At 43.4% G+C, this 10929-nt stretch overlaps 1 protein-coding gene across 1 annotated transcript; it reads left to right on the forward strand.

Annotated features, from left to right (window-relative positions):
* Nucleotides 1–452: 452 nt before the first annotated feature.
* CHMP7 (charged multivesicular body protein 7) lies at nt 453–7341 on the forward strand. The gene is made up of 9 exons (XM_010281707.1): nt 453–717; nt 2083–2268; nt 2999–3132; nt 3533–3581; nt 3904–4023; nt 4304–4402; nt 5367–5427; nt 6036–6197; nt 7047–7341. Exons 1-9 carry the CDS (start codon nt 574–576, stop codon nt 7109–7111), a joined length of 1020 nt encoding a protein of 339 aa, XP_010280009.1. The 5' UTR covers nt 453–573; the 3' UTR covers nt 7112–7341.
* The last annotated feature ends 3588 nt before the right edge of the window (nt 7342–10929 follow it).

Consider the following 10929-nt stretch of genomic DNA (forward strand, 5'->3'; position numbering starts at 1 on the left):
CTGCTATTTGCAACCAAGTGTTTTGTGTTGTGAAACTAGATCCTGAGACTGATACTCTGTAAAGAGTCAAGAACAGCAGGAGCTAGCTGAGTCTGTGTCTGTAACATTAAAAAATAAAATCTCTAGATCTGAGAAAAACTATGTTTGTGATTTAACGTGCAAATGAAGCATGCGGAAATGGGCAACTGCCCCCTCTAAAAACTGACCATCAGTTTCCTTGTTCAATGCCTCACCAATTTCAAGTCAGAAAACCTGGAGAAAATTGCCAAACTGGAAACACGGTAAACAAAAAGACCCTTGGGTCCAGAGGAACCCTGGGAGGAATGGAGACCTCTGTGCCCTTTCATAGGCAGCAGTAACACATCAAACTTTAGCTAGAAACGAACTTTTAGTTAGAAAACACCGCTAGAACTGTGGATGTACAAAGCGTAGAGCAATATTTCACTTAAAAATTTTCCATGCTGGCACTCTTGCTCGCTGTCAGTCAGTGGAAGGGTTTGGGACTGACCGTATTCAGTTCTGCATGGATGTCTCTTCTCTAGACGTGGCAAGCTGCAGAGGGAATCAGACTTCATGGCCAGTGTAGACAGCAGCTGGATCTCCTGGGGTGTGGGAGTCTTCATTCTGAAGCCCCTGAAGTGGACTCTTTCCAGCGTGCTGGGTGACAGTAAAATACCCGAGGAAGAGGAAGTTCTGATTTATGTGGAGCTGCTTCAGGTGAGTGTTGTTGAGAGCTTTTTCAAGTCATGCATCTCCAGCAAAATTGAGTCATTTTATGTGCTAGCAAGGAAAGATCAAGGTTGTATAGACCTTCATTTGTACTCCTTAGGTGTTTAAAAGCCTGTAGAGAGATGGATGGGATAACTCTGGCATAAGAAGTAATTTATATTACAGATGTTCCTTGAAACTATCGTAACTGACTTCCAAGAATGGGAGGGGCAGGCTTGCTTGCTTGCTTGTCTAGGAAGGCAAGTAGTATGCTGTGAGACCGCTGTAAATCTCAGGTTTGAGTTTGTGCAAGTGTAGTATGCGAGAGAAACTTGCAGATTGAGTGCCATCTGTTGTAGGGAGAAACGGGTGACGTAGAAGTCACTGGCTGTCAGGCCAATGTATCATTGACCTGAACTCGCATGTGCGTTATTAAAGGCTGCTTTCGCTTCAGACTTCAGTGCTTTCAACTTGCCTTTTCAAATGTGATTAGAACTGCCCTTGGGTCCTGACAAAGACCACGTTGTTAGTGGTAGACCTGTGGGTTGCACTGTGAATTCATGTAACTCATTGTTGCTCAGTCTAACTTGGATGGTGCAGTGCTGACAGTCCAGACCCTGGGCCCCTGTCTGTGTTACTCAGTGACTGTTAAAAATAACACCAAGACTTGCTGCTCTTGCGTGCAAGTGGTGTCTAAATGACTGGGCTAGCAGAAATGAAAGAGCTCTTTGTATGTGTTCCTTTACTTGTAGTTACTCTGATAGCAGACGGTGTCTTCTCTCTGCAAGTGTGTATTCCACAGCCCTTTTAGAGGGTATGTGCGTGGCAGAGGAGAGAAACCTTTTAAAAAGGTGCCTGGAAAACCACAAGCCTTGATGGGGAATGTGGGGGTGGATGGAAAGAGTTGTTCCTATAGGCTTAAGTGGACCATAACTCTCACTTGAAATGGGGAACACTTTTCTTTTTCCTCTGTCCACGTACAAATGATGAGTGCAAGTACAGTGTGGATTAAAGAAAAGGTTTCATTGGGTTTAAACTTGGGGCGGCTTCAAGAAGTGCAGAGGAGGCCCGCTTGCTGCCTGTGTAGTTCTTACGTTGTTCCACAGCACTTGCACAGGCAATGTGGATAGCATAGTTTTGGTTCTTGTGGAAGACTCTGCTATTTCTCATTCCATTAATGGTGATATTTTTAAAGCGTTGTAATTGCTTTTGAATGTTACGTACAACTCATTCTGAAAGTCTGTCTCGCCCAAAACGTGATGCATCTAACTTTGTACCCTCAGTGTGTGGGAGGAAGCAGGTGTGGACTTGGCAGTCGTTGTGAGAGAAGTAAGAGTCCTGTGTAAACTAATAGACAGCTGTGCTTCCTTTCAGGAGAAGGCAGAGGAAGTTTATCGCCTATATCAGAACTCTGCGCTTTCTTCTCACCCTGTTGTTGCCCTCTCAGAGCTGCGTTCCCTCTGTGCCAGTGTTTGTCCAGATGAAAGGACGTTCTACTTGTTGCTGCTCCAGCTGCAAAAGGAAAAGAGGGTCACGATCCTGGAACAGAATGGAGAGAAGGTACAGGGTAAAGGTGACTGCTTTTGGGTGGTATAATCCCTGTCTTGCATTTCATCTGGCTGGAAAGAATACTTTATTGGCTACATATGGGTGTTCTTTGATCGGAAAAGTCAATTCTATGTACTCCCACATTGTAACCTGGTTATAGATGAGAATAAATCCTCATTCTTGCATGGAAGTTTCTTATTTTCCTCTGTCAAACATTTGTAATATTACCTATGTAATTTAACAGCTAGAAAATTGGCAGATACTGAAGTTGTCTACTCGCAGGTTCACTGTTCCCAGCTGCCCCAATTAAAATCATTCCACGCCACTGGAATCAGCATTCCACTTTCTGTGAAAAGATTTTCCTGTCTATCAGTAACTAGAGAGATGCAGGCTCTCTTGTCTCTAAGATGGCATGTTTGCCTGTAGTGTTCTGTGCCGTACAGTTCTGTACTGAAGTACTTAGAAGTGTGACATTGCCATACACTGTTCAGAGCACCAGCTCAGGACAGCTTTAAATCTTCAGGGTGTTCCATTAAGGCTTTCTGGTTTTGCACCGATGTCACTTGATCCTATCTAGTTTAATATTAGATTACATGGTGACTGGTGTGTTCTCATCACTCTATTACAAGGCTTAAACTAGGGATGTAAAAGCATCTTTTCCTCCCATCGGAGTGAAAATATCTCTAGTGCAGGCACAGATTCTGGAGACAAGCGACTCAAGCATGTGGTTCTTTTTCTTTAGATAGTGAAGTTTGCCCGAGGTCTTCATGCCAAAGTCTCCCCAATGAATGATGTGGACATTGGAGTATATCAGTTGATGCAAAGTGAACAGCTGCTGTCACAGAAGGTGGAGTCCCTTTCCCAGGAAGCAGAGAAGTAATTTGGGGAAGCGTGGTGGGAAGAACGTCCATGTGCCGTAGAACTTTGTATTCCTGTGACATAGCTAGAACGAAGCTGCTTTCCGAAAGTGCAAGTCACTCTTTCCTGTTCAGTAAACATAGTAGCCACAGTCATGTGGCAGGGCAGGTTTTCCAGTCTTTGTTCCCTATCCCCATGAAAACAACATTCAGTGGATGTCAAAAGCCTTTGCAAAGATTTGGAATGTGTTCAAGAACTACTTCTGAGAAGCAACAATGCCTTAAGGGTGGTTGTATCCGAAACGCAGTGTTACTCGGTTACCTCTGGATTAGAGCGAGGTAGTGAGGATGTTGCTGATATGTAAAATAACTACTGCTTGCAAAGGAGTAAGCTGCTTTTCCTTGCTGCTTCTGTACAGGTGTAAAGAGGATGCCCGGAGTGCTTGTAGAGCTGGGAAAAAGCAATTGGTAAGTACTGTTCTACTTGGGAGGAACTACAAGTTAAGTGTCTTGGAGCTGGTCCATAACTGCAGATAATGACCAGGGTTAGGCATTGTGTACTTGAACGTAGATGTGTTGAAGTGGTATTTCTGAGGCCAAGGGTCTCCTTAACCTGGAGGTAAGAATATATTTGTCCAGAGTGATGTGGTGAAGAGAAATGGAAATATCTAGCTCTTAAAACCAGCTGTTGTGTGTGTGCGCCTTGCTGCACAGAGACTGCTAATTTTTTTACACTTCCTTTGGCTGCTGCCTGGTTTGTGATCCAATTCTGTGTTTGTAATGTCTCCAGGCACTGAGATGTTTGAAATCCAAACGAAGGACAGAAAGGCGCATTGAAGAACTTCACTCCAAGCTGGATGCAGTGCAGGGGATCTTGGATCGTATATACGCCTCCCAGACTGACCAGATGGTAGTGTGTTAATTTTGTTTTGTGCTTCTCACTTTAGCCCCGCTCTTCTCATTTATGCTGCTTGCTTTACCTGCTTGTCAGAGCTTGTGTCTGAGGGGTGTTAGATGGCTGGTGAGACTTTATTCTCTCCTCTGAATAAAGCTGCCTGTGGCTTTATTTTCTTGTGTGCTAGTGTTTCTCTGAGGATCCTGCTTGGATAACAGGTCTTGAGAGAAGCTTTTACTGCCTGTTGTTTGTTCTTAGTTAGCATTGTGCCTTTTTTTTTTTTTTTCTTTTTAAGGTATTTAATGCCTATCAGGCTGGTGTGGGAGCTCTGAAACTGTCTATGAAGGATGTTACTGTGGAGAAGGCAGAGAACCTGGTGGATCAGATACAAGAGGTACTGAAATAAGAGCACATCTAAATAAACAAACAAGTAGCGTGTAGATGTAGACAGCAAGCTTGCCCAGCTATTAATGCTGAGGCTTCTGGTGCTGTTTAGTTGCTATTCCATATGTCACCAGAGCAAACTGACTTAATCTTGGTCTTTTTAGATTAGCAAGCAGAGGTCTTCTAATAACTGGCAGTGTTTTGGATTTATGTATTTGCATTTATTGCTGGCTAGTAATCACAATTTACATTAAATTTGTGTATTTCATGTGTTCTTTTGGTTAGCAATATTGTGCAAGCACACAGCTGTCCTAGAAGATATTTAGTGAGATGTATTAAAAAGAAATACAGGTCATACCTTTGGAAGCTGGAATGCAACTACGTGCATAAAAACACGGTCTTAAAACTGCCTAACCCATAATCTTCTGCAATTCAGTAGGGGAAAGGAGATGGCTTTATTCTGAATGAATTGAAATGAAGAGAGTAATCTGTCTGCATAAGCTGGTGTAAAAACCAGAAAAGGATTACTTTTTTAGAAATGTCAGCTCAATGTACTTAAGTGGTGACTTCAACTACAGAGCTGAGGGGCTGTCTATAAAATTTCATAGCTGAAATGTATTGGTCTTTGGCTTCCTTATTTTGGTAGCCTAAGCTACCTAATAAGCTGCAATATAGGCTTATTACTTATGTGAAAAAGCCAAAATTGGGGAGATTTTTTCTCTTTTTCCTGAAATTCTGTTTCGGGTTTGATGCTCAAACATGCTACTTGGTCTTGTAGCACTTACTAAATAATATTTCACGATAGTGCCTTTGCTACTGAAAAACCATGTTGGAAGTCTCTCTTTTGCACTAGTGTCTGCTGCCTTTAAGTCAACTTTTGAATTTTTTTGTTATTTCTACTTTGACATAGGTGGTTACAGTAAAACATAAGATTAGCTTATATCGTATATCCAACGCTGTGTATTTTTCCTCAGCTTTGTGATACTCAAGATGAAGTAGCCCAGACGCTGGCTGGAGTGGGGATCAATGGTCTAGGTATGTTTTGGGGTTTTCATCCTTTGCTCATCTCCTCTTGCCACTGCTGGCCCTTTATGCTGCCATCCCTTCCCTGCTCCCTCCCCGCACATGTCTAGTCCTCCTTTCTGGGAGGATAAGCACTTAATGAAATACCAAAGATGTTGCTACTAGTGCCTTGAGAGGGAGTGAGGACTGACAAGTTTTCTCTGACAGTGGGTTGCAGGGGAATCAGCATTTGCGCATCTCCACATCTTTGCAGTTTCCAAGTGCTGGTGGATTTCAGTTCAGAGTTGTGTAATGTTGAGTTAAATCTATTTTTAGAGTGACTGCCGCTTTGTTTTTTAAGTGATGATCTTTTTCCTCTGGCCTTTGTGTTGCTGCAGCTTGTTTGTCTCTGCTGAAATGTTTTCTTGCCCTTAGATGCCTCAGTGCAAAGGCTTCTAAAGGAATAGCTTGTCCCTGAGATCAGGACAGAATTTTCACTTTTAGAAGAACAGGGAGCTCCTCCTTATTATGAGTAATAATGGATGGGAGTAAAAATACCTCTGTTAAACTTGGACTTTGGGCTGTGCTGCGAAGATGATACTTATTTCTGCTTGGAACCGAATGTTTTCTTTAATCAGCAGAGGTGGACACAGAAGAACTTGAGAAGGAGCTGGACAGTCTCCTCCAGGACTCAACTAAGGAGCCTGTAGATCTGCCTCCCGTTCCCCAGAAGGTGCTGAATCCACCTATTTCTGATGCTGAGCTTGAAGCTGAATTGGAAAAGCTCTCCGTTTCTGATGGAGGTACAGATGTCAGCAAGTTGTGTTAGCTGGCTGCTATTAGGATCTATGACAGCCTTGCAAAATGAAAGATGTCTAGCAGAACTAAAATTGGAGACAGAATCTTTCCCACTTCCAGTTACACGGTTGAAAGCAAGGTCTCCTGGTGTCCCTGCCAGGTGCTCAATGGCATTGTCTTTTTTGCTACCAGACTCAGTCCTGAGAGAACTGCCCTCTTCGCTAGAAATTCTTCCTGGACTTTTTGCCCTGGGGTACAGGGAAAGTTGAAAGCCCTATGAGGGAGCTAGTACTTGGACTAAGTATTTTTTGTTGTCTTTTAACAAAACCTGTACAAAGCCAGGCAGTGTTTTTTGTATGTTCTGTTAACAGTGGTGAAGTAGACCAGCATTTTCATGCCTGTTGCTGCCAAGCACGCAGCATCTCTGTCCTAGAATGCTTACTATGTCTTATAGGTACAATGTCTGCTTAAACTAATGCTAAACTAGTCTTTATTTAGTAACAGTGAGTGACCAGAGCTTATGGGCTTGAACTGCATGCTGAGTTTTCCCTAGACCTGTCTTGGACTGGGGTAAATAGACTTTAATTTTCCTTTCAGGAATCTGTTAATGAACAATTACACAGGACTGTCCATACAGTCTTCTTCCTATTTGGGCAGCCGATACTCTCAAGTTTCAGAGTAGAAAAATGCTTAGCATCCCATATGAAACATGAAGCATGGGTTTCCAAGAGAATGAAACTGAGTATTGAAGCACTGAGGTGCTCTGAAATTGTGTTTGTTAGTTGTGGACGTGGTTGATCTAGTCTCTCTTACTGATGAAAACTGATGTCTTTCTGTTGCCATTTTCTTTATAGATTTGCTACAAAAGACTCCCTCTGCTTCCTCTGAACCCAAAACAGCTCTGGGACTGAATCTCTAAAGACCCAACACTATCCTGTTGCTGCAGTTTGAGAAGTTGTCTTAAGGTTCCTTAACTAATGACTAGAACTTCTAGGGAGAGGGTTAACACTCCCATGTTCTTCATGGATATCACTTTGCTCAGCAACAGGATCTCCTGCCGTGACAATCCACTCTGGAACTGGCCCCAGCTGGTGTCTGTCATCTCTGTGCCAACATCTGCACTGGTCTCGACTTGTTATCCCAAGTCACTCTATGACATCCAGTCTTCCCTTCTGGGAATGCAATTCACTATTCTGCCCAGTGAAGATAAACTCTTCTATGTCCATAACAGTGCTTTTTTTTTTTTTTCTTTTTTTCTTTTTCCTTTCCTGTGGCTGATGTTGAGAATCTGAGTTGCAGTGGTATTGCAGTTGCTCAACATTTGGCTGTGTGTGTGGTTGTTTAAAACACTTGGCACTTAAGTACTGTCCTTAACATAAGTTATCTGCAACAAGCTTAAACACCTGTTGATAGTTCTATCCCTCCCTTATCTGTATTTTGCACGGTCGTGGACAACTAGACACTGTAACTGTTAAATTGTAGGAGGTTTTGTTGCTGCTCTAGGTGGCAGCAATTGCAAGCACAAGACAAAAATAATTCCTCTTTCTGTAATGACACTAAGGCCTTAGAAGGGAGACCTGCAAAAGATTTTTAAATGAAGGAGTTTCTTGCGCTGCCTGTTGTGATGAAGGTTTGCGGTCACTATAATACAATTTTCTGCTTGCTCTTACTTGAAATTTGAGCTGTTTGCTATTTTTGTATCTTCCCTGTTTGCAAAACTTCTTGGGAGCCGCAGGGTGATCTGCTTTGAGCTCTCATACTGAGTGATTTAGGGTAGGAGGGGAAGGAATACATAATTTTCCCTTTCTGAGGATGGTTTCATATAACAGCCTTGACTTTGCCTTCGGTCTTGATGTTGCAATTCAACAATATTATGGGTTACCAGAAAGCCTGAAAACAAAACTCTGTAAATGTTTCTAATGCAAAAAAACCCCCACACCAAACAACCCCAAGCACAGCAACTGAAGATGTTTTTTAGAGGCTGTCTTTACCCATCAGAAGTGAAATCGTCAGCTTTTGCGGGTCACTTTTTTATTATATGCACGCACATGGAAGAACAGAAAGCCCAATACCTGGCATGAATAAATGAACTCTTTCAGGAGGGGAATGTGCTATTAACTGGGCTTTCCACACGCAGAACCTGTGTGTGGCAGGGGAGCAACTAGCTACGTGTTGATGTATAATCAGTCCTTCTCTCTCTGCACCTCTCCCTGACTCGGAATGTATTCCTGTCACTATTTCTACACTGCCTCCTGTACCAAGCTCCATTGCTCGAGCTACGTGGATGGCAGCTTGGGTGAGCGGTAAACTAGGGATGGAGTTCCCATGTCCTGTTAATTACTGGCAACCCAGCTTTAGCCCCAGAGGACTGGGGAGGACTGCAGGTGTCCCTAGGGTGCCCTGTTGGCTCTGGCTTCTTTGTCACTTTGTCCAGGAGTGCAGACTCCAGCCAGAGAAGGTGTGCTGTAGCCAGCTAGCAGTTTACCCAGGCTGTACATGGGATTATGTGAAATGACTTGAAGCTCTGTATTCCTTTCATTTGTAAGTAAATGGGAGAAAAACCACTGTGTTTTCTGCCTAAGTGTAATAAAGGGGAGGGAGGAACCGGAGTCCCTTGTGGTGCCTCCTTTTCTTTCCCCATGCCGCAGATCACTGGCACATTAGTGCTGTTCCAGCTGTGCTTCTGCATCTGTAAGACTAGTCTGCTGAAAGTAAATGAGCAGATTTCTGGGCATCTTTGTCAAAAAGCAAACTGAATCGCTGCTGTACCCGACTTTGATTTCCCTGAGCCTTCTTTCTGTGTAAAAAAGCCCGACAGTTACTGTGTTTAACATTTTGAAGTTGTCTGTTTTTACCAAGTAGCCTGTGCTTGCTTTTGGGTTGTACGACCTTAATTTTATGAGTATCATTTTGGAAAGACTTGCTCTTTCTTTGCTTCAGCCCATCTTACCTTTCCACTTCCATCATTGTGCGTCTCAAACTAGTGCAATGTCAGGGCTCATGTAGAACCCAGTCCTTTGCTTAAGCCACCTTGCTGTGGCCATGGAGGAAACTGCTATGCCAGGAAGTCAGTTCTCCTCATTGACCCCTTGGTTTTGTACTAAACAATCTGTAAGCCTTATTCTGGAATGGTTTTTGTCTGGCTTCTTGTTCCGATTGTAATTAAGCAGTGCAGTAGAGGAGAGTGGTACTGTTTTTTTCCTCTAAAGACAACGAATCTAGATGGAGTAACCTGGTGTATAAAGTACTCAAAATAAATTACTCCTACTTCCCTCCGATACTGAGATGTCTGAAGAAGCTTTGAATTTGCAGGCAGTCAGGCCTGTTTCCTCAGGCAAGAGGTTTGATGTCAACTGGCATGCTGGTCCCTGGAGAGCAACTGTGGGTTTCTTGCAGGGACGGGCAGGGAGGAGGAAGTTTCTTGTTCCTGTGCTTATCTTACACTGTCTACAGTGCAACTCTGGGAAGGCTCAGGTCTTGCCTACAACCAGTATCACTGGATCCTTTTTTTTTTTTTAAAGAGGATCTGATTACCTCTTGTTTCTCTCCTGCTATCAGAACTTGTACCCTCTCTGGAAGTAAAGTGCCAAGTGATTGCTGTAGGAATAAAATCTCTTCTGCGATTCTGTAATGCATCTGACTGAGACAGCCATTCTGGAAGAGGCATTTAAGAGTTAAACCTAAGCAGCTGCTGCTTTATTTGAAGTGGCTTGTAATTTTCTTCCTTTGATGCAAAGTGGGGAATGTAATCAAGATGGCTGAATAGAGAATTTTAAGTATATTTTGGTGAGACAGCAGGGAAGGGAAGTAGAAGGCAGCTTCTTGCTGGGTGAGGAAATTAAATATAAAAACCTAGAGCTGAATTGCCACCAAACTGTAATGTTACCGTATTTGAGTGCTGTTTAAAATAGTACTTAACTTGATTCTCAGGAAAAAATAACAGCTGCTTATGTGAGGAAATGTAGCAACTGTTTAGTAATATAATGCAGCAGAACAGTTCTCTCAATAGAGAGAAGATTGTATCTAGCAGGCAGGAGGAATTAATCTGTGAACATGAGCAACTGCCTGTGTTTTGTTTGAGTAGCTGTATTTTGTTTGCCTATGACACCAGAGTTAATGGTCCTTTCTTCACTAGGTGCGTTCTGAGACACACAGAAATTGGGTGATGCGTTGGATCCCTTTCCATTCCATTTTCCCCCTGCTAACCCAGCTTTGAATGTCAGCTTCAGTATAAGCGGTGTACAAGGGCGAGATCCTTTCTTAGATGTTTTTAAGCTCCTAAGGAGGAAGGCTTCCTTGTATCTCGAGGAATGATTTCCTGGAATGCCTCCTGGCTTAGCATGTGTGACTTGAGTGTACCGTGAGCTCCCACTCTGAGCCTCTGCCATGATTTAATGCTGTGTGACAGATCGTCTGCCAACCCTGCTCTCTTGAAGAGCAGCGAAATGCATCCTGTTGTTTATGTCTTGCTACTTAGATCTTGAAAATCGTTGTGCCCAGTATAGGGAATATGAGAAAAATGCCCTTTGCAGCACAGAGGACAGTGCATCTGCATGCATCCTTGCAGGGGTTGGTGCTCTGCCAGCGTCCTGCGGTGTCTGGGCAATTGGATGTCCCTCCTTTTCCTCTGATGAAATCCTGGTGAGGAGGAAGGGAGCTGGCCCGACACAAAAGCCCCAGGGGACAGTGCTGAGCCATCAGCCAGCGGCTGGGGGCCCCCAGCCCCCCCTCCCCGCC

Source organism: Phaethon lepturus, unplaced genomic scaffold (genome assembly GCF_000687285.1).
Source record: "Phaethon lepturus isolate BGI_N335 unplaced genomic scaffold, ASM68728v1 scaffold45362, whole genome shotgun sequence".
Taxonomy (NCBI): domain Eukaryota; kingdom Metazoa; phylum Chordata; class Aves; order Phaethontiformes; family Phaethontidae; genus Phaethon; species Phaethon lepturus.

Excerpts from the sequence above, each read along its gene's own strand:
- CHMP7 (XM_010281707.1), top strand. The coding sequence starts at position 574 with ATGGCCAGTGTAGACAGCAGCTGGATCTCCTGGGGTGTGGGAGTCTTC. Across the intron at positions 4,024-4,303 it reads CCTCCCAGACTGACCAGATG|GTATTTAATGCCTATCAGGC; the intron begins GTAGTGTGTTAA and ends TTTCTTTTTAAG. Across the intron at positions 4,403-5,366 it reads TGGTGGATCAGATACAAGAG|CTTTGTGATACTCAAGATGA; the intron begins GTACTGAAATAA and ends ATTTTTCCTCAG.